The 23747-nt window shown below is 38.5% G+C and overlaps 2 protein-coding genes across 7 annotated transcripts in view; one reads left to right on the plus strand and one right to left on the minus strand.

The window, feature by feature from the left end:
* The window catches only part of INPP5F (inositol polyphosphate-5-phosphatase F), a 98224-nt gene extending 86642 nt beyond the window's left edge, over positions 1-11582 (plus strand). For 4 of the 5 annotated variants that reach the window (XM_063102051.1, XM_063102053.1, XM_063102054.1 and 1 more), the window contains 5 exons: positions 4747-4818; positions 5563-5636; positions 6084-6212; positions 6851-6938; positions 9374-11582. In XM_063102051.1, coding sequence (XP_062958121.1) covers positions 4747-4818; positions 5563-5636; positions 6084-6212; positions 6851-6938; positions 9374-10523 — 1513 coding nt within the window. In that variant the 3' untranslated portion in view covers positions 10524-11582. The remainder of the gene's footprint in view (positions 1-4746; positions 4819-5562; positions 5637-6083; positions 6213-6850; positions 6939-9373) is intronic. The other variant, XM_063102052.1, reaches the window with a different exon arrangement.
* Positions 11583-12045: 463 nt separating this feature from the next.
* The window catches only part of MCMBP (minichromosome maintenance complex binding protein), a 44865-nt gene continuing 33163 nt past the window's right edge, over positions 12046-23747 (minus strand). For both annotated transcript variants that reach the window (XM_063103072.1, XM_063103071.1), the window contains exons 11-16: positions 23594-23711; positions 20234-20399; positions 18989-19122; positions 17623-17787; positions 14657-14745; positions 12046-14248 (exon numbers count right to left, since the gene is read on the minus strand). In XM_063103072.1, coding sequence (XP_062959142.1) covers positions 14122-14248; positions 14657-14745; positions 17623-17787; positions 18989-19122; positions 20234-20399; positions 23594-23711 — 799 coding nt within the window. In that variant the 3' untranslated portion in view covers positions 12046-14121. The remainder of the gene's footprint in view (positions 14249-14656; positions 14746-17622; positions 17788-18988; positions 19123-20233; positions 20400-23593; positions 23712-23747) is intronic.

Consider the following 23747-nt stretch of genomic DNA (forward strand, 5'->3'; position numbering starts at 1 on the left):
GATTATCAATATTTGTTTCCGAGTAGTCTCACATTTCATGATGGACAGTGAAACCTTTAAGTTCAGTTAGTTCTGTCCTTATTGCTGCCTCGTCTGTAGGAGTTAACCTGGCCCAGTCTTGTGTGCCTGACAGTCATTGTCAGGGGAGTAGTGACCTCTACATACTCCTTAAGCCTCGAGATCCTTCATGCTTGTAGCTGTGCCACTGTAGGTCTCAGGCTGGGCTTTCTGCTGAGTTTGCCTTTTAGTACTTTTGCTCTTGTCCTGCCTCTTCATTATTTTAGGATATCTTCAGCTGTGGGCCTCTGGCTGTTTCCTGATTAGTTTCCCATTTGTTGTCGGATTCCCTGCCTTTCTTCCTCAGATGTTGCTGCATGATGTTTTTGTCTTCTGATTCTTTCTTAGATGGTGAGTTGCCAAGAGTGACTGTGAGTGTCCTTTGCCTATTTTACTTGCCAAAGCCTCCACGGCCATCCTCATCCTCATCTTTTTCCTTGTGGTTATTAGTATACAAAATAGGCCCATCAGAACCAGAGTCAGTGTCCCAGTGAGTCCCTTTGACGATCATCCTTTGGGGCACAGAAAGATTCTGAAAATTTTCCCATTAACCCAGAAATCATGAGTTGAGTTGCTGCCTTCCCTATCTTGTTGTTGGTTGTGAAAATGTTTGTGTTTCCTCTGCCAACATGTAAGCCAGTGCCTGCTGGGGAGTGATTCTGTTTGTCACTTCTTCAGTGTAGAGAGCTGACTCGGGTCTAAGGCAGCGATGCGTGGGGGAGCTCCATTGCTAACTTTGGGCAGCAGGAGTGTCTGAGGGAATGACATGCTGATTCTCAAGAAGAGCAGGAAGAGCAGGGGCCACAGACTTGTGGAATTTTTGTGTGGTCTGCTCCTCAGTAACAGGTGTGAATGCTAAGACTGGAGACTGTCCACTCTGGTCCCAGAAAGATCTCAGGCTGACCATACGGGCTGGTTGTGTCTCACAATGATTGAGGGATTGGCCGCTTGCTAGTTTTTTCTTGCCCTTTAAAGTTCCCACTGTTACTGTTTTGCTACAGACCGCTTCTTTTGAAGCTTTGGAGCAGGATGAGGTAGATGGAATAGATGGTAAAGCTGATGGTTTGGAGCCAGTGGTTTCTCAGGTTCATGTTTGAGCTTAATTGGCTTGGGTAGAAAGATGGGGCTTGGGGGTTTTTTGTTTTTGTTTTTAATGGGAAGCACTTAATCACCCTGTGGCTGGCCCCAGCATGAGCCCTTTTTGGAGACCCAGGTGGTGTGGGGGTTTAGGTGTGGTCTTGGTCTTATGAGGAGGTGGAGCAGGAGCCACCAATGTCTCAGAGTGGTTTTCACTGTTCACTTATCTTCTGCCTTTCCTTCAAGAGGTGGTGCTTTTTCAGATACAGAACCATTACCTTCATCAAATTTTACTACATTTTCCTCTCAGGCAGATCACTCTCTCTGGGGGGGAGGTAGCAATGTATGAGGATTCTGATTTTTCCAGTCCTCCCCAACACTTATTTTCCTTTATTCATTTATTTTTATAATTGTAGCCATCCTAGTGTGTGTGAAATGCTATCTCATTGTGATTTCGATTTGTATTTCCCTAATGACAAGTGGTGTAGAGGACTTTTTCTTGTGTTTCTTGGCTATTTCTATATCTTCCTTGGGAGAAAAAAGTCTATTCAAATCCTTTGCCTGTTTTTCAGTTGGGTTGTTTGTCTTTTTGTTGTTAAGTTGTAAATAAAGTTTTAGTGGATCAGGGCTGGGATTACGAGAGTGAGGCAGGGTTGTGTAAGTGCAGAGGTGGATCCTTTCTTCATTTAAATTTGTGTTTTGTCCATATTTTTGCATTAATTTTGATTTTTTAAAAACACTGCACTAGTGATTTATCCTGATAACTGAGTGTTTTGACACCCCAGTAAGTTCCGTGCCAGGGACCAGTGCCTCCCTCGCCTCCCTGCAGTCCTGGCCCCACTTAAGTGTCTGGTGGCAGGCAGCTGGGGCACGCGGTTCCCGAGCACGCAGCCCTGCGCGGCCCCTGCGTCCCTGCGGAGCTGCCCAGCGCGGGCGGCCCGGTCCGCCTTGCACACCTCTGGCCTTGTGTGTCCTTGCCCGTCCCCCCTCCCGCCCCGCGTCCTCGCAGGAGAGTCTCTGACTTTACGGACGGCGGGAAAGAGGGTCTTCAATTCGAAACGAAATAGGGGGACTGCAGACGTGCCCTGTAGAATGCCGTACGCCAGCTCTTTTCCCCAACTCCACCCAACTCGCTCTTCTTACACCAACGTACCGGGTCCCTTTCTACCCGCTTTATTTGGGCGGCTGCATGTGCAGCAGTCACAGTCCCTTAGGTGTTGGCGCAGGGGACCGGCACTCGGCCACGACGACCCCAGCCCCCAACCCCGCAGTGTCCGCTCGAGCCCGGGCACGGTCGTTACAGAGGCGCCCGCGAACTCTTGCGGGAGCCGCCCCCGCCGCCCTCCCCCACCGGGCCGGGGTCCGTGCCCTCTGCGGGGGCGCGGGGTGCGCAGACCGGGCGCGCATGCGCGCTGGCGCCAGCCGCAGCCGGAAGTGGGCGGTGGAAGCTGGACGCGTCCCCTGGGCGGAGCTTGGCGCGGCCGCTGCACAGTTGCCGCATTCGCTGCAGGCGCGAGATCGGGTGCAGGTGTCTTCTCACTGAGCCTCGAGGCATCGACAGACGGACGGACGGACAGACCATGCCGCGCTCCCACAGGCCTCCGCCGAATGCGCAGCGGGCTTCCGCCGGCGGCAACGGCAACGGCAGCGCGGAGCCCAAGCCTGACGGTGTCCTGGCCATGACTTTCAAGATTTTTCTCCTTTTTGCAGGACTTATGGTTAAAGTTCCTGTGGGGTTGTATTTTTCTTGTAAATTACTTCTTTTCCAAAGTCTGCTGTTAATGTCCCCTGAGGACAGCGCCTTTTATGCGACCATTGTCGCAGTGCTCGGGCTTCATTTGGTGCTGGCGGTTTTTTTCTTCATAGTGTGGAAGGAGGGCTTTCCCCAGTGGCGGGAAAACAAGGACGAATAGAGCGGCTTTTCCTTCTCAGCTGCAGGCGGGGGGCATACAGGGGTTTCTTGTCTCGTGTTCGTGTTAAACGTGCTTTTCTTTTTGAGGGGAAGGGTGGGGGGTGGGAATTAAGTATCTACTGCAGCTAAGACTTCAGTAAAAAGGGGGGGTGGGGGGAGGGCTGACGATTTTTGACCGCCTTTTACGTGCCAAGTGCTTTTCCTTAAGTAAATAATGTTTCTGACTGAGGATCATATTTGACTGATGTAAATATTAATGTCAAAATAGGAAGCTAGGGTGAAAGTAACGCTGTAATTAGTAGTAGAATTTTTTGCATATTAAAATACGTGTCGTGACGTAATTTTTATGGCTTGGCTCAAACAACGATTTTGAGAGTGCGGGTAAGTATCGGTGCACAAACTAAATTAAGTTTTATGGTGTTATTAGTCATTATTCTCAGTGAAACCGCCAAGATCATTGAATTGATGATTTTCTTCTTCCCGTTGATTAATGGGTTAGCCCTCAAATTTTGGCTCCTAGAATCTATCTGTGTGTTATCGGGTTTGGCATCTTATCTGTTCGTTGGGTTTATCTTTGGTACATTATTTCAGGTGAAAATTGAGGCGAATTCGTTATTTAGATCAAGACTCTGTTACAGTTATGCTGCAGCCAGGTGCTGCTGGTGTAAAAATTGCAGTTTAAGATTCTGGTAAATCCTTCCTTGCAGTGCCAGTTAAACAGTGACCTCATTGTTACGCAGATTAAATACCTGGTTTAAGTCCCGTCTACAAATGGTTTTTTTTCACTGTTGTTTTCCTTTCCAGTGGCATTTTGATAAGATCCAGCAAGTACGTATGAAATCCTAAGGCAGAAATGCCCATTCTTACAGTAGAATTTGGAGACTATTATAAGAATTCAGATTAGTCTCCACCTTTTGATGGGAAGATTTATCAGTGTTAAATGGAACTTTTAGTCTAATATCAATCTGAGTTCAGATTTGTGTCATTTGTTCATTATTTATAGATTTTATGCTTTAATCGTCTTCTCAGTAATTATTCAAGGATATACATTCTGCCGTAGTTTTGGCTTAATGGTTTATCAGCACTCATCTGGTTTCTGATCCTTATTTTGATAGAGTGGATATAAATATGGCAAAATGGATTTAGAATAAGGAGATGTTTACTTATTCCTTGAAGGCCAAATAAATTAATAGAAAAATAAAAAAGTAGCTTGGAGTTCTGTTTTTGCACATAAAATGTTATGTTTCTGTAAAATCCTTTCAAAAGATGCATTCTACATGAGTGTAAAATTATCCTAAGTGTGCAGTGTGTATTTTGAAGGTTAGATAATGTAAGGAGTCTAGATGATTTCTCCCTTCTTAGAAATTGACATTTTCCTTTCTTCCCAGTAACCACCTCGCTCTACCATCTTTCATCTCTTCTCTCTGGGAAGGGGACCCCCCCCCCCCCCCCCCCCGCCCCCAGCTCTAGGCCTTCCCTCCACCTCCCCCACTTTGCAAATCTGTTTTTTTTGTTGTTGTTTTTAAAAATTATTCCAAATGGATAGATTGTATTCACTTGAGAAGTAACTCATTGATTATATGATTTTTGTTTTCTTCCCCTGACTTTTGTCATTAGTGGCTCTGCTATAGAAATATTCTTGGTTAGAAAAAAATGCAGATGAAAGAGAAATATGTAATGCCTTGTATGTGTTTGTTTAGCCTCGTTGATGCTACTCACAGAGATGTGGATGTGCTGTTACTGCTTTCTAACTCTGCCTACTACGTGGCCTAGTAAGTTGCTTATTGATTTAAAGATTTTAATTGTTTTTTAAACTTGAGTAAATTTTTTAGTGATCATAACAAAAAAATTTGAGAATCTGGTTTTGTTATATTTTTATGAAACTTCATTGAACCCTTTTACCTTATGTAACTGTTACATCACTCTTTTTATCAATATCAGTATGAAAATGTGATTTCATAGTTAAAATTGATGTTTATATAACATATTCTTTTGGTATTTAGTATTTCCTGTATGTCTCCCAGGGTTTGATGTAGTCCATACGTTTTTATCATTAATGGCCATATATCATTGTTTGTATGACTATACCATAGTTAAGTGTTTTTCTGTTGTTAGGCATTGAATTACTTCCAGTTTTTTGCGGTTACGAATGATGCAGCTATCTTTATGCAGATGGTGTGTGTGTGTGTGTGTGTGTGTGTGTGGTCGGCCTTACGGGTTAGGGTTTAGGTTTGTTCATTTTTGTTTTATAAAACAAATTATTTTTGCCTTGCAATTGATTTCTTTTTTAGTGTAAGAACTATAAACCAATTTCCCTTTAGGTCTTGAACTATCTTGTTTTATCTAGTTTTTAAAATACTTCTTGTGTTTAACTCTTTAACTATTCCAAAATGTATTATGCTGTGGGAGATTTTGTTATTTTAACTGCATGTAGTAGTTTGCTATTATACCTCCGCTGACAATCCAAATATACTTTTGATTTTAATCCTCTTTTTATTCTCTTTCTCTTTATCTAGTTATGATGATGAAGTTGATAAAGTAAACCAATATCAACGACTAAGTCTGGAAGACCTGGAAAAAATAGAAATAGGTAAATTTCAACATACTAACAAGTCATAGAAAGCAAATGCTGTTGCTTCCAAGAGTGGGTCAGATTATTTAAGCAACTAGTATAACATCTTTAAAAACCAAAAAGGAATATTTCAAGCAGTCTAATTTTTCAGACTTCCTTTCTATTCTTTAGAGATTAATGACAGATGCAGTCTAATAGTAATAACTGTATTCCTTTTATTATTTACCTTGTGAAGATTAACCCAGGGATCATGACAGTTTAAATAATGGAGACTGAAGAAGAGTTTTTATAGCTTCATCAAAACAAGTGATCGCAATAAGCTTGTATTTTGTGTGTTCTCACTTAGGTTATGAAAAAAAAGTGCTGAATACCTAATTGATGTATGTGTGTTGGTCTTTTGAAGAGATAGAAGAAAGTGGATGTTATGTGAAAGGTATAATTATACACATATTCATTTGGTTTTAGGTCCCGAACCCACTCTCTTTGGTAAGCCAAAGCTCTCCTGCATGCGATTGCACTACAGACATAAAGAAGCAAGTGGCCATTTCCATACACTAAGAGCTGTAATGCGCAATCCGGAAGAGGATGGGAAAGGTAAAAAGAGGGGGAGACGGAAGTATTCAGTGATAACTTTGTGTCTGCTCTTAAAAATGTGAACGGAACTGGGGACGTTACATACATAACCAACTGAGTAAGAACTGATCCAGGGAATAGCCTTGTGATTGACATTGAAATAGTAACTCTGTTTCTGGCAACACAGGGAAGTTATTTGAATGGATTATGTAGTTTGGGGCAAGGACCTCAATAGTGGGAATTCTTAGTGTGTTTGGCTCTCTAAGAAGCCATGTGGGTGCTAGGGCTTATCCTACCTCATGCCCCTCTTGCGGGCAGCAGGCAGGGACTGTACTGTCTGCTTGTTCACAACTTGCTCACAACTGCTGCCTCGGCATCTAGCACCAGTGCTTGGACAAACACAAGTTAGATAAACTTTTAATTCCAGTTGATGTAGTTCTTTTGCTTTTGCTCTTTACTGTTCTGTTAGAATTTTTTTTAGAACATTTTGAATTAGTGGGGGGAGTAGTGAACAAGTAGCAGTTTCCTATAAACCATAGCAGATAAATTTATATTTAACATATGACCACACATTGCATTCATTATTGTATGAGTTAAAACTGCTATTTTTTTAAGTATGTTTTTGGAGAAATTGGCACGCAGTTATTTTGGGGTTTCAGATACTCTTCAGTGCATTGCAGAGATGCTGCAGATCACCAAGCAGGCCATGGGATTGGATGTACCTATAATTGAGAAAAAACTTGAGAGGTGAGTGTACTACTTCTCCCAAGATTTTCTTGGGATAGAAAATCCAAGAATAAAGACGTTATTATCCAGTGTCTTATTTTCTTGAACCACATTTGCAGGGGGAAAGAAAGGGGACATCCCATTCTGTAATGTATTGGTACTTAGAGGTAAGTACCAAATTTCTGTGGATCAAAGTCATTGTAACACAGGCACTATCATGTAGTCAAATTATACATTAAAATACATGCACTTGTTTCCCCCTCACCCACAATTTTTTTTTTTTTTTTTAAATAACGGCCTCTAAATATAAACTGTTGAATCTAATCCTCCAAGAAAATTATCTTTTCCAATTTTGGAATAAAAACTGACTATGCCAGACCTAGTATTGTATAGTATAAATACCATGTATACATTATTAAGGGGTTTTCATGGGTAATTTTGACTGTACTTAGTTTGCTGCAGATGCTGAGTTAATGGCTAACACTCATTTAATATGCTCTTCCATGGTTATCATTTTGACATATTCCTCTCAGTTCTTTTTCTTATACACATTTTTAACCTATATACATTATAACCTGTTATTGCTAAACATTATATTGTATGCATTTTCCACGTTACTATAGAATTCATAACAATCATTTTTAATAGTTGCCTACTGTGATCTGTTTGCAAATGTATTAGGTAGGTTCAGAACATGGACTCTGGTCAGCCAAATTTTTTTGACTCCTGGTTCTGTCACTTACTCTTCAACCTTGGGAAAGACACTTAATTTTATCATATGTAAGATGAGATAATAAAATCTACATCAGAGAGTAGGTGCATGGATTGAATGATAATGCACTTAGAATATCACCTGGCACTCAGCTCTTAAACCCAATTACTTTAAATTTTGATTGTAGGCTTTTTTTCCTTTCATAAAAAAATCATGACAAACATCTTTGTCATGTATTATTTTTTCATGTTTAGGATATTTCCTTAGAAGAGCATCTCCAAATTAGGAATCCAAATTAAAAGGTGTGACTATTTTCCTTGCTCTTAACAATACCAAATTGTTTGCCAGACTCATTATACACCTCCTTAGAGATTATTGTTTATGCTCAGTTTCACGAAAAATTCTAAAGGTCCACGTTTTCTTTTTTTGAGTGATATGGCATTTAAAATATAATTAGGATGTTTATCCAGGTTTGTTTAAAAGTTTATAGAGTACCACTGATCCTCTCCACGAATATGTAGGTGGTAGTTTGCAAAGAATCATGATGAAATATGGCTCAGAGAGCCCCTCTCAGTGTATTTTGCCATCCTTGATATATATAACTTATGTGGCAACAAGTGATATACATTTTTAACTTTTTTTTCTTTTGGCAGCTGGCTGGCATGGGCATTTTTAACTCTTAAAAAACTGATGAGGGAGGGAGCATTTAAATTTAAGTACTTTGTGGAGAAAATAATATGCTTTAAACAATAGGTTTTTTAATGTGGGAAAAGAATACCTATCAACAGATTAGTTTATATTTAAAATTTGTGGGTTTTTCCTCCTAATGAGCATTGATCAGGCTTTGTGGCCCACATTCCACAAGGGAAGAGACAGCTATTTGGTCTTCTAGAAGAAAATTGTTCAGTCTTTAGTTAATGGAGAGAATTGTTTCAGTAGCTCTTTAACCTCATAACTTTTGTGCAATATTTTCGTGATCAGTTATTTTGCATTACCGGCAAGAGTACAAATGTACATACTGAGATATTTGTGGCAAATAGCACCCAGACTTTTTTTCTTACTTATAGCTGTTATGAGGAATGCCAAAGGAGAGAACACACTAAGATTAGTTATGTTAAATGTCCCCAATCTTTTAAAATACATTCAGATAACCCACAGGAAATATAAGGAAATGGAGGTCTTAACCCTCCTTCAGCCAAACTGGAATGTGTGTAGACAACTTTAGTTATAATGCTAGACTCCCATTTATATCAACCGCCTTTGCCAGTTTAGAATGTGGCTGTGCTAGACCCGTGCTGCCCAGCGTGGTAGCCACTCACCGCATATGGCTTTGATGCCTGTGAAATGTGGCTAGTCTGAATTCAGGTGTGCTGTAATTACAGAATACTACATATTAGCTATTTCAAAGACAGTACTAAAAAAGGATAAGGTATTAATCTTCTTTTAATATTGATTATATATTGAAATGATAATATTGTTGATATTGTGTTAAATGTTATTAAAGTTAGTTTCACCTGTTCCTTCTTAACGTCCAATTTTAACATACGTAGCTCACGTATTTTTATTGGGCAGTATTGTTTAGTGTCAACTTCGAGGGGTTATCTGAGTTTATCAATTAGCAGTGCACTGTTTTTTAAGATATTGGGACCAATTTAAATAAGCAAAGTATTTTCACTTTTATTAATAGTTGAACTGGTATATTGGATACCAAAGGGAATTAACTTTTTTCTCTTCTAACTTGTAGGAAGAGCAGTAAACCTCATGAAGACATCATTGGTATCAGATCTCAAAACCAAGGCTCTTTGGCACAGGGAAAGAATTTTTTAATGAGCAAATTTTCATCTCTAAATCAAAAAGTGAAGCAGACCAAATCCAATGTAAACATCGGCAACCTACGAAAGTTAGGAAACTTTACAAAACCTGAAATGAAAGTTAACTTTCTAAAACCAAACTTAAAAGTAAATCTTTGGAAATCAGATAGTAGTCTTGAAACCATGGAAAACACAGGAGTGATGGATAATAAGGTCCAGGCCGAGTCTGATGGTGACATGTCTTCAGATAATGACTCATATCACTCTGATGAATTCCTTACAAATTCTAAGTCTGATGAAGACAGGCAGCTAGCTGATTCTTTAGAGAGTGCAGGGCCGATAGATTATGTTCTTCCTAGTTGTGGTATTATTGCTTCAGCACCTCGATTAGGCAGTCGATCCCAGTCTGTTAGCAGCACTGACATTAGCATTCATGCTCCTTCTGAGGTTATGGTCACTCATGAAAGTGGGCTTGGAAAAGGCCAGGAGTCTCCTTTGAAGAAAAGTCCTTCTGCTGACAACATACACATACTGACCGACTTTGCCAAGCCTGTGGATATTTACTGCCACAGATTTGTGCAAGATGCACAAAACAAAATGACCCAGCTATCAGAGACCAGATCTGTGTCTCAGCAGGCTAGTGAGGAAGGAAATCAAATAACCAATCAAATTTCTAATGAAGGAACCCAGTCAGAATCAACGGAACAAACACTTGCTCGGCCATCTCAATTAGATGTGTCTTTTTCTGCTACAGGCCCACAGTTTTTGTCAGTTGAACCCGTGCATTCAGTCTTATCGCACAAGACCCCCAGCTCTGGTTCCAGCATGATTGAATTTGAGACAGGGCTTCGTGTAACTTCTACAGAAAGCGGTAGCAGCAGAGCAGTCTCTCCCTTTGCAAAGATTCGAAGTTCCATGGTCCAAGTTGCTAGTATTACCCAAGCTGGGTTAACCCAGGGGATAAACTTGGCAGTGGCAAAAGTTCAGAAGAGTCCTGCAGAACCTGAAGTGGTCAATGAAATCCAGCAAAATGAACTTAAAAATATGTTTACACAATGCCAGACACGAATAATTCAGATTTAGTTTTTAGCCACAAAGAATCCTTCCACGGCTTTTATTTAAAAATTCAAAAAGGAGTTTTCACATATTAGGCTATTTTAACTTGTACTGTCTGAATTTAGGGATCAGAAACTAATTATTGGGAAGGGTTTTGAAAGGAATCTGAACCTGAGCAGACTTCCAAATTTGAGAGCCAGGACTACAGAATTGCATCATCATGGAGTGTAGACTTGAGTAGCTTGTACACTACAAAGCAGTTTGTTCGTTTGAAAGTGATTTAGGAACAGGTCCCTTTGGGATGTGAATTTGAGTGGGGTGGGGGAGTATATGAAGTAGATATATAAAGTGTGGACATGGACACATTTAAGGGGTTGGTGTTTTTCATAATTCTCTTTGTCAATTCATTCCTGTGTATTATCTCTACAAGCTAAATTATGCATTAGTTTTCAAAACTATTTGTTTTGATTGCTTTAACCATTCCCTGTAAAGAGTTTATTGAGTGCTATTGACACTGCAGTCAAGAAATGTATTTTCATTTGATCCTAATTTTCTCCGTATTCTACTTGGACAAATTTAAAATATTCTGCCGTCTTATACTCTCCAAAGTCTAGGAGTATTAGACTTGTCAGTCTTAAAGTAAACCTGATACATTGGACCAGCACCCATTAAATTGCATTTTGCTCTGTTTTTAGGAATGTAAGAATATATGCACATTGGCTACTGGAAATTCCAGAAGGAAGTTTGTTTTTTCTGGTGGGGGGCATTCCTCAACATCTTGTGTAGACTATCACAAAAAATTTAGTCTGAAGTCCAATTGTGCTAAAACAGGTTCTATGACTACCCCTGACCAGATAGAACCAGGGCCTCCTGTAACCCACACAGTAAGAAAGTTGCACGGTGTATTCCAATAAGTATCAGTTTGTCTGGTATCTTTAGAGCCTTACTTTGTTGAAGTGATTCTCAGCTGAAGATTATGTCTGTTGTAACTTTGATAAGCATTCCACTTTTGTTATTTATTAGTGGTGTCTTTTTTGAAGTGTCAAATCTTGTGACTGTTAAAATAAAGTACCATTGTAATTTAAAGTGACTGTGTATGAGAATTCCTTCTATAACACTTTAAAGATAAGGGTTGGGGGGGGAGAAGATATAACAACTACAATTCCTTGAAGTTGATACGACAAGCAAACAGGACATTGTTGGGGGGGAGGGAGGAGAGGGAGGAGGGAGGGAGGTTTTGGTGATGGACAACAATAATCAACCACAATGTATATCGACAAAATAAAATTAAAAAAAAAAAAAGATAAGGGTTTGATTTTAAATCAGTTAAGGAATTAATAGAATAAATTTGTTATAATACTTGGTCTGAGCATTTCCAAATATTTTACTCTGAGGTGTTCTCATGATTTTAAAAATGATGAAATGGATCAAAAGCCATATTTTAAAACCCAAACATTCAAAACAGTGTTTAACCTGCTCTCAACAATTTTTCCTCTGGGTCTTGAATATATTAAGTGTTCCACAACATGAGAGAAAATACAAGCCAAGGTCAGGTGATTAAAATATGTGTATTTAAGCTCCACAGAAATTAGTTCCAAAGAGATTTTTGAAAACTAAAATTATCTCAAGAAAGCAATGCTTAGTTCCAAACGGGATCATACAGATGTCTATTCAGTTTCTTGGTTATTCAAACAGTATTAACATCTTGCCTTGAATCAGAGCAGCCAACTCAAATGTCCACATGAATGGGCAAAAGGGAAAAGGGCTTCCGAAGCTGAGCGTTCCAATCTCCTGCCTGGGTGGGACTCGAGTAGGACGACACCATCCTACACCTCCTCCCGTACTCATGTTTACTGTGTGATGTTTTCCCACAAAGAGGACACAGGGTCTTTTTCCACATAGAGTATCACATGGGCTGCTGAATCTTAGAATTCATGAAAAACAACCCAAAGTACTGGTAATTTGGGAAGTTTTATTGGAAAGAGGGTTCTTTCAAGGTAACTTTTCTGTAAGACCAAGCAAATTACGTATTTCTCTTTGGCAAATTACAATTTATATTGGCACAATAAACACATAACTCATCTACTTTGCTCTAGGACAACTGAAGAAAATATTTTATCCTCCTCATCAACTCAGCTGAGTCTTCATTTTATTTCTAAAAGTTTTAAGGAAGGTCTAGTCTACCAGTTATAAAAAATGAAAACCAGTTAGAATTCGAATATTAACATTATTTACATTATTTTATAAAAATAGATTTCATTTTAGGAAAAGTTAATGTTGAACTAGTAATTTTTACTTCATTAGGAATAACCAATTCCTTGGTATTTAAGGCTGACCCTGTTTCCTCAGTTAACTGTCAATTTAGGCCTTACAGGAAAAAACTTAAGGAATTAATGTTTCCAACTATGTAAGAAATTAATCTAAAAGAAAACTTTATATATACCATTGATAGCCTTAAAAAGTAATGTTCTAACCCTTCTGAAGATTTTTGTTGTTTTCTAGCTATGGATAATGATATTTTGTTACTTCAAAAATTTGTATATTAAAACTGTAACTGGTCTGGGGAAAACTTACCTGCAGTTTACTGGAGTAGCAGATGTTAGTTGATCTACCACATTTGGAACTAACTGATAAACTCATACAAAAAGCTAAAAAGTCCAATACGATCATTAAAGCAACTAAATGACTTTTTTTCTAAAGAGGGTGTTTTTAAAAGAAGTTTTCTATTTTGCTCTTTTCATATTTGGGCAAAACTTCATAGGGCAACATTCCCTTAAGTATGTCCCATCAAACAGTGGTTCCTAAATGCACTGGGATGTAATGAGAAAAGTAAGGACGATATGATTTTTTTTTCCCCCAAAAGCTACATTTATTCCATTTAAAGGACCATCTCTTAGTTCTGAGATTGTCCTGTTATGTAAAAAACATGGTGATAATACACACTGATTTCTTTCAGATTACTTGGCAAAATAAATTGGCAATCCTATCCCCAAAATTTTGGGAAATATTACTGGTTCAGGAAATCCAAAAGTCAGGGAACCACTGCCATGTAAAAGACTAGTTTTGCAGGCTAACTGTTAAGTTGAAGAAAGTTTCTGTGGCCAAATGTTTGGGAAATGAGACTACAGAATTGCACAAGATCATGTGACTCAATGCTAAGTACACCCCATTCCCCAAACTTGGACTACTGAACACACTCAGGCCCACTGTTAATTGGAAGGACAGAATCTGAAGTGCACGATTCCTCTGACTTTGAAATTGCAACAGTTTTCCTCAAATGAATATTAGCATTTCAACAGAGTCTGGCCTTTAACTTAGCTGAAGCTAAGGAAATGGTATAATCAGCAACATTATCAATATTAAACTTTTAATATCAAATACATTTTTGTACATTGTTACTAATTTATATAATTATAAAACAAACTTCAAAAGCTCCATAAAATCAGTAAGGTAAAAGCCCTTACTGAATATCATATAAACTTCAGATGTTACCAGGCCTGATTTCAGGAAAAGTTATTGGTTTTTAATACAAATTTTTCTATAAAACAATGTGGTACAAATGATATTTAAATTTTACAATAATGTGGCTACAATTTGCCCATTACTCTTCACAGGTATCAGATCTTTAAAGTTCATTTCCATTCACACATTTCTGCTCCTGCAGCCTGGTTCTTCTTAAAGACTCTAGTTGCTTTGCTCTTAGCCATCGTTCTCTTGACAGCGTTGTCTGACCAGCACTGAGAGACAGAAACCTGGTTTGAAATGCAAAAACAAATTTTAGTCTAGAGCTAGGACAGTAACTTTTATATATTTTTTAAGACCTAGGAATACTTTATAAAAACACAGTCCATGTTAGGAAACAAGACCATCTGGTGGCTACACACAACTCAAGAGCCAAGTTAGACTTCTACAAAGGAATCTTGGAAGAGTCAGAATTGGAGGGCAGCTCACTTTGAAGCTCAGAGAACAAGCAGCTTGCCTGTTCCACTGAAGAGATCATCAGCCAAAGGCGAGTCCCCTTCAAAAAGCCCTTTCATAAGGTGTTTTTAAAAGGAAAAGTTCATTTCCGTTTTTAGAAGTCTGCCTCAGTTACTGCGGAATAAATCAGGAGACTTGTGCATCGCTTAGTGAAGAAGCGGCGGTGGACGTGTGCTACTCACCGAGCTACCACAAGCAGCTGGTGCAGATCGTCGGCAGTGATGCTCTGAGGGTCGTTCTTACGCATTTCCACAAAGTCATCTTCAACTGCCTTTATCAAAAGAGTAAATATATACTTTAAAACATTTCCTTCCTTAAGAGGACTTGGCTAGTTAGCTCACTTAGAGGGTGGTGCTAACAACAAGGTTAAGGGTTCAGATCCCCATACTGCCCAGTTGCCAAAATAAAATAAAAAACTTGAGAAAATAACATTTGCATTTTTGTAAGAAAAAGAAAAGTAACATGGGCCCTTGTCTAATATAAAAATGAGGATGTTAGCCCTGCCTCTTAGACAAACAAGACAACGTGGTGAAAAGACTGAGAACCAAAACTTTACGCACATAATAATGCTATTTATGAGAATATCCTAAACGAAATAACAAAACTCAGGTTCATTTAAGAATCATAAGCAAACAGAAATCAGCAACTTGTATAGCAAACATGATGCCTTTAAACAAAGGGAAGAGTGACATCAGAGAATACTGCAGAGTATAGACCTTCGAAAACTGTTCCCACCATTACAGCAACACGAATGCTGCTCAAAATCAGCTTTTTCAAATTGTGGAAATAGATATAACAATCCAAGGAGTGTTTATGCAAGAAAAATAGGTGGCTCTTGGTAAGAATGTTGAGCTTTGTGGCATTTTAACCTTGCCTTATTCCACTCCACCCCCCAGCCTCCAGGTGATAACCTTGAGAACCAATAGCCTGGTGACCGCTGAAGAGGGCAGAACAGGGCTGGAGCTCCTTCAAATAGCCATTCCCAGAGAACTGCCATGAAGTGACCTGTCCGGTGGTTCCCTGGAAGAACTTATTTGTAAGGTTGTCTTTATTTAACCTGACTTAAAGCCTACCGCCTGTGAACAGCCTCTTTCCCCAGGGCATTTATCAGAAACAATCAGAAGTTGATCATCTTGGCTGTCTGAAATATTGGATAATAGCTGTCACAAACTACAGGCTAACCAAAACCCATGAATGGAAAAGCTAGGAAATAAGATGCCCATAGGCGGTTTTGAAAACCTCACATACATATTCCTAGGAATTTAGAAGGCCACACACATGCTTGGAGACCTTAAGCTCCCACCTATGGATAACCTTGAGGCTCCACATAAACAGGAAGTGAAGGCTAAGGTGGGGCTGTAAACTGCATGGCAGAGTGTTAAAGGCTTGTCCCAAAATGTATACAGAGCCCCTCAACTTACACTTGGAAATGCTTCCAGGCATTGAAAGAAATTTCTGTTTAAAACAGAGCAGAGACTTCAGTGTCCACATGCAACAAAGAATACAGGTTTTATACAGAATTAGTTCAAAAAAGTCACTAACCAACCAACCAACAATAGATAACAGCAACAACAACAAAGTCTAGGGACATTTAATTTCCAAAATCTGAATTTCAGAGCAGAGTTGCCACATTATATTATTTAAAATGTCTAGTTATCAACAAAAAAACTAGGATGCATGCAAAGAAACGAGAAGGTATAGTCCACACATTGGGAAGAAAGGTGTCAATAGAAACTATCTTTGAGGAAACCCAAACACTAGACTTACTAGACAAAGACTGTAAATTGGCTATTTTAAATATATTCAAAGAACTAAAGGAAACTGAATATAATGAACAAAAAGAAAATATGGGAACAATGTCTCATCACATAGACAATATCAATGAGGTAGAAATAATTTTTTAAAAGAAGCAAAGAGAAATTCTGGAGTTGAAAAATATAGTTACTAACAAAAATCACTAGAGGGCTCAGCAGATGTGAGCAGGCAGAAGAAAGAACCAGCAAACTTGAAGATAGGTGACAGATTATCCAGTCTGCAGAACAAAAAGAAAAAAGAATGAGGAAAAACGAACAGAGCCTCAAAGACCTGTGGGACACCATCAAGTGTGTCTACACACATAATAGGAATGCCAGAGGGAGAGGAGAGAAAGGGACAGAAAGAAATTTAAAGAAATAATGGCCAAAAGCTTCCCAAATTTGTTGCAAACTTCTCCAAAATGTGCATTAATCTGCACATCCAAGGAGTTCAACAAACTCAATGAAGGATTAAACTCAAAGAGATCCATACTTAGACCCATCACAAAGATCAAAAACCAAAGAGAGAATCTTGAAAGCAGCAAGAGAAAAATGACCCACTGTGTATGAAGGGTCATCAGAAACTAGCTGACTTCATTAAACACCAGAGGCCAGAGGGCAGTGGGAAGGCATATTCAAAGCAATGAGAAAAAGACTATCAACCAAAAATTCTACATTCTGCAAAACTAGCCGTAAGAAGAAATTAAGACATTCCCAGATAAGCAAAGAATCTGTCACAAGCAGACCTGTCCAACAGGAAATACGAAAGGGAGTTCTTCAGGCTGAAGTGAAATGACACTAGACAGGAGGAACTCAACCCTACTGGTTAAAACAAAGAGCACTGGTAAAGGTAACTACATAGGTAAATATAAAAAACAGTACAAATGTCTTTTTTGTTTATAACTTTTTTTCTCTGATTTGAAAGGCAACTGCATAAAGCAACAATTATAAATGTGTGGATGCGTATACCACGTATAAAGATGTAATATCCATGACAATAACAGCACAAAAGGGGAAAAGGAATGGAATTATAAAGGAGCAAAACTTTTGTATATTGTAATTAAACAGGCATTAATCCTAAATAGACTTACTATAGATAAGACGTTAATTTTAGCCTCAGGACAATCACTAAGAAAATAACTCAAAAAAACACTGTAAAAGAAACTTCAAGGGTTAATTAAAATGGTACAGTAGAAAATATCTATTTCAAACAAAAGGCAACAATAATGGAGAAACAGAGGAACAAAAAGATGTAAGACATAGCAAAATTACCTTATCAGTAATTACAATAAATGTAAATTGGTTGAACACTGCAATTCAACACAGGGAAATCCTTTATTTTAACCCAAACGTACCTTGGTTATTTCATCAGATATGCTATAATCCAGGAATCTCAAAAGGGTCAGATAAATGCGGAATTTGTTCAGCACAGAAGGCAGCACTGCTGAGAGAAGGCTGTTCATGTATTCCTCCATGTTTGGTGGAATTAGCTGGGGTTGTAAGTGAATCTGGCAGTCTGCCTGAAAAGAGAAATAGTCCACAGTATTTTCTAGGTCCCCAAATCAATCTACATTCTCAGGAGGATGTATCATCTCTATTGTCCCCTAAGGGAATTAGAAAATTTATTATTGAGGGGGTGGGGGAGTGTCAGTTTTTAAGATTATTTTATGTGCACTATAACTGCCTCAGCAATAACTACAAAAGTTAACTTTTTCTTGGTTACTTATAATGTTTCCTCACTGGTATCAGTAAACATATAAAATGGTAGCCTGCCTCTACAAAAGCAGCTAATTAAAATGTTAATCACACTTTCCCACAGAAAACTTACCAATGAGCCATTTCATCCTTAGTCAAGGCTGTTTCTCATCAGTCGGAGGTGAAACTATTATGCAGAGAAACTATCCACCTTTAAACAACTGGGGGTATTTCTCTGCATCCTCACAATTAAAAGCTCTATCAGCCACTCTGATGACTTACCATTTCACCATAAAACATACAAATAATTACCAAGAGATTAGGAACAGTTTAAAAGGAAATCTAAAATACTTTTTCTCATATGATTAGCAAAAAACAACTGGACAAAGGCAGTAAGAACAGAAGTGTGGAAATTAATTAGGCGATTTACTGAAAGCTTCTGCTTTCTGTACCTAGATGTGGGAGTTTCTACTGCCAATAGCTTTGCTTGTTTTGTGGTTTGCTGAGATCTGGTTCTTGGTAGATGTAAGTTTTCATCCCAAGGCAGGAACAAAATAATCAATTCCTGTATTAATTATCAGCAGACACAATTCTTTAAACAAATGTAGCTTCTTAATAATAAGCAGCACCAAGAAACAATGAAAATATAGATAGCTTTCCAACATAACCTCCCTCCATTTAAAAACACTGTGTGTCGTCACTCACAAGTGGGAGCTAAGAAAAAAGAAAAGAAAGAAAAGAAACAAAGAGAGACCACAATAAAACACTTAACTTTCAGAAGGAGAGAAAAGCAGGAGGGGAGAGAGGTTAGAGAGTAATCGGGTAAGGGACACAAAGAGTAATTACAATTTGTAATGATAAACATGCTAATTAATAGTATTGATTTGATCACCACATACCGTACACAAATACTGATAGTCAACTCTGCACCCCATAAATATGTAAAATCAAAAATAATTTTTAAAAACCCCAGAATTTAAATAAATAAATACATAAAAGTTAAAAAATAAAAATGACTCATCGTACCGGGAGGAGTGACCTCCCCTCCGAAGTAATAAAAACATTAATATTGCAGGGGAATTCCATCTGGTGGTAACTGAAGTCATAATCCACCTTCTGCCAAGTTATTAGGTTGCTCAGAGCAGTCACATTATGAACACCTAGAAAAGCAAAAAAATAATTTTCAGTCATTTCGTTTTAATCACCTAAACAAATTAGTTTTGCTGACATTGATTATATGATGTTTTCACTGCTTTAATAAAGGATATGAGGCACTATCCAATTTACTAAGCTAAATGTCACTAAGCTAAATGTTCACTAGGTAATAAACTTCACAGGCAGTATCAGTCAAGCTAGAACTTTCTGGGGCCAAGACTCCCCAAAATCTAATACCAAGCATCTGGTATACATGCAGACACAAAACAGGTTCCCAATAAGTATGATTATTTTCTAGGTGGTGTGTTCACAGGATATGAATTATATGGTAAGACTAAAAACTATTTTTATACATAGATAAGATTATTGAATTTTACTGATTCTATACTCACCTTTGCCTTAAATGTGTCCTATCCACATTGGTTTTTCTTCTACCTTTACCTCTTGAACTTATCACCAGCAATGTATCTTAATTCTCTTCATTTGAGCACGAATAAAGCAATCTGATTTCTTGTAATTTTATAACATATTCCATAAATGAGGTTAGTTCAAACCATCTGATCTATTAAATATTTTTTTCAGAGATTCTCAGAAAAATGTTTGTAAACTTTGCAATGGGAGGTAAGCAAGGTTTTATTAGATCTTTTCTAAGCTTCTCTTTTGAGGTAATAGATGACTACGGGCAAAAACTTCTTCCAGTTTCAGCCTTTATTTATTTATTTATTTATTTGTCATTTTTGTGACCGGCCGCACCGCGCTCAGCCAGTGAGCGCACCGGCCATCCTTATATAGTATCCGAACCTGCGGCGGGAGCACTGCTGCGCTCCCAGCGCCGCACTCTCCCGAGTGCGCCACGGGTCGGCCCCAGTTTCAGCCTTTAAAAAGCTATTTGTTCTATTGTACTATGTCAGAATACTATGACAAAACATAGTTGAACACAATTTAACTTGTTTATAATATGCGCTTTAATCAAATTCATATGCCAAACCCTTATCTTCTATATTTGTTAAATGTGAATTTTTCTTAGTCCACAGATACTCTTTTAGAAAGTCATTACTAGATCTGGCTTTAACAGGAAGAAAGTTAGAAATGGAAGGGAAATGTCTACGTACACACCTGGGGTGTCGAGCTGCCCCTGCTCCAGAAGAGTTTCATCGATTACGAGAGATGTATTGTTGGGCAGCTGGAGGAGTCCACTGGCCAAGCGATTGGCCGTATAGTCTTTGTGGGGAATGAATTTCAAATGGTTCATGTTCTCTATAGTCATCTGTAGACGAAAAGACTACAAGAAAAAATTTTTTAATGAGCAAGGACCTAAGTTTCCCTGTTTTAAGAAAATATATATTTGGAGTTAAGCATTATATTTTATATGGAAAGAATGACCACATAAATTTCTAAGGGGGTATCGACACGGTTTCTTGAACTCCTAGAAGCAAAAATAATATCTATATCCTACATTAGAACTTCATTCATTCTATGAGCTGCTTTATTCTCAAATGCCTTGTTCAATATTCTTGAAGAATAATTTGTATTTCACCAATGAAACAAATGGTAGACAACTGACATACACATATCATATATCCAAAAGCTCAACTTCTTTCACCTAACACAAGCTAGCTAGCAAAACAGAAAACAAAATGTTTATTTTATTCATCATGACAGGGAGAGTAAAGCTTAAATTTCCTGGATGCTCTTTGAATTAAATCATATTCATTGATCATAAACCAATATAGACTTTTTTGAACAAACTGTTCAGAGAAAAATCAAGGAGCAGAGGACAATGAGCTGTGGCGAGGTGCTGCAGATCTTGTGACTTACGCCAGCCAGGCTGCGTGCCGCCTTCTTGGCCAGACAGAGTGAGGATCTGCTCAACCCATTGCCATCTCCTCTTCCAGCTCCCTGAGACCACCACTGTCAACACCCTCTTCACTCTGCTTTATATTCCAATCCACTTTTCTACCACTCTAGCCTAAAAAGAAGTGTGAGTGGTAGGAGTGGTAGGAATAGGGGGAAGGCTGTCGAGGAAGAGGTAAGATATATTGCCAAAATTTAGAAGACTTTTGTATTTTGGCTCAGTGATTCTAAGGAAACAGGAAGGGGGTAGGGATACATTATAGAAACAAATGAACAGCCCCCAAAGAAGCAGGGCCTGTCAAAACCAAAGGCGGCCATGAGCAGGGTCTAGCCTCAGCTCTGCCACATAAGCATAGGCAGGTCACTCGCACTTAAACTGTTGTAAGAATTAATTGAAATATTATAGAGGCCAGTGTTTAGAAAAAGTTCACACTGCGAGCAAGACATAAACACAGGACTAATATAGGGGAATGGGATATGGTAAAAATGAAAATGTAAACAAACCCACTGCAAAGTGATGCAGAATGTAAAGGGAATGCCTTATATGCTATAACGTCTCTCTTCCTCAGATAACCCTTCCACACTGGAAAACAGAATCTGTGTCCTGAGTATGTGTTGCTTCAATCCTGGCCCCACAGCTCTGAGTGGCTCTAGGCTTCCTCTCTGATCTCTACCATCTCACCAGTGCTCGGTTCACGCCAGCCACACCAGTCCTCTGCCAGCATTCTTCAAGCGTGCCAACCACATGGCTGCCTCAGTGCTTTTGCGCTTGTTCTCTGCATAGGACGGACACATGCCAGCAGCCATCTGGTCTGCTCCTTCACTCCCATAAAGTCTCTCGTCAACAACAGCCTGGCAGCAAGGCCTTCCCTGACCCCAGGGTAGCAACTCTACCCTGGTCCTCTGCCAGCTCTACCTATCCCATTCTCCTTGGGTTTTACTGTTCTTCAGGACCCTTAAATGACATACTATGTATGAGTTTATTTGTTGGTCTTCCACGACAAAAATTTAAACTCCATGAGTGCAAAGAATCTAGTTCAGTAATTCTCAAAATATGGTCCAGGGAACCCCCAGGGAACACCCGTTTGTGTGGATACCCCTTTGTGAGGTCCATGAGGTCAAAATCATGCATGGATAAAAGAACCTTTCAATGTGTAAGGCAGACCAATGAATTTTATTACAGCAGAGTATGAAACATTCATTGATAGGATTTCAGATTCCATACTGCAACTATCCTTTGAGAAAATGCCATATGGGATGAGTCTGGAGAAAATTATGTTAAGTGAAATAAGACAAACTAGAAAAGAGAAATATCGCATGTTCTCACTAGGTAGGTAGGTAGGTAGGAAGGAAGGAAGGAAGGAAGGAAGACCACAACAATTCTGTGAACTTTCAGAAGGAGAGAACAAACCTAAGGTTACTAGAGATGGGGGAGGGAGGAAGGGGGTTTGGGGAGGGACAGGTTGGGTAAAGGGCATAAAGAAAAATCATGATTTCTAATAATGAATATGCTAATAATAATAAAAAATAATAAATTTTTAAAAATGCCATGTTGACAGTTTTGGTCTAGTATCGAGAAAGAATATCCACAGTTATCTGAAAAGGCTATTAAAACACTCCTTCCTTTGCCAACTACTTTTCCATCTGTGCAAGGCCAGCTTTCCTTAATATACTTCAGTCAAACATCATATTATAATAAGCTCAGATATGACAGAATTCAGATATGAGAATCCAGTTGTCTTGCATTAATCTAGACATTACAGAGATTTACAAATATGGAAAACTCACTTTTATCACTAATTTTTTTCTCTTTTGGGAAAAGTTTTTATAAAAATGTTCATATGTAACAGTTTATTATTTCTAATGTATTGATATTTTAATATATTTTGCTTTAATTTCTAATGTGGTAAATTAACACGAGAACCCACAGCTCTTTAAGTCCTCAACGTTTTTTTCAGAGTGTAACGTGAGTCTGAGGAGAGCAAGAACCGCTGCTCTTCTCTGGTCCCCTGCTGCTGCAGGACGGTCTGGACGAGCGTTAGCACTTAGAGACTCTCAGTAAATTTGGTCCAGTGAATGATCTAGTTCAACATTTTAAATTTCCAAAGTAAAAGGTGATCAGTATTTTTAATCACATGACTAATCAAAAGCAATCCCCCTGTTCCCAAGATCTTATCACCTCACAAATACTGCATTTCAGATGCCCTGGCAAATACAGGTGGCTCGACTTTCCAAACAGGAATTAAAGCTGGGGCAAAGGGGATAAAGATCTTTATTACCTCAGCTACAAGAATTATGCTCGATAATTTAGAGTTTATTTAGATTTAAGATTTTAATGCACACAAAAGATACCAAATTGCACAAATTGGCATCAACAGAGTATAATTTCAAAGGAGTTACTACAGTTGTGCTAACTGTTAGACTTGTAGAAATGTGTGCTAAGGCAATAAGGGGCAGCAATAAAAAAAGAGCATTTTAAATTACATAACTTGGCAGGCTTTGTCTTCCCTTAAATGAGATCTATTAAACTCTTAAAGTTAAAGATTTGGGTTAAATGAAGGACAATCAGATGGATTTGTTAAGTGTGCTTAAGTTTATAATAGATATTTATATTGATCTTACTGCTGGAACAAGGTGTTGAATAATTCGATACAAGTGTTCTGTGAAGGTACTATTCCGTGGGCAACCACTCAAGTTAACTGTAAATTTTCCTAATGGAAGAACATCTCTTCTCGTATATCTAGGAAAAAAAAAAAAAGAGAAATAAATCAATAAG

The sequence above is a fragment of the Cynocephalus volans genome, chromosome 7, assembly GCF_027409185.1.
Source record: "Cynocephalus volans isolate mCynVol1 chromosome 7, mCynVol1.pri, whole genome shotgun sequence".
Taxonomy (NCBI): domain Eukaryota; kingdom Metazoa; phylum Chordata; class Mammalia; order Dermoptera; family Cynocephalidae; genus Cynocephalus; species Cynocephalus volans.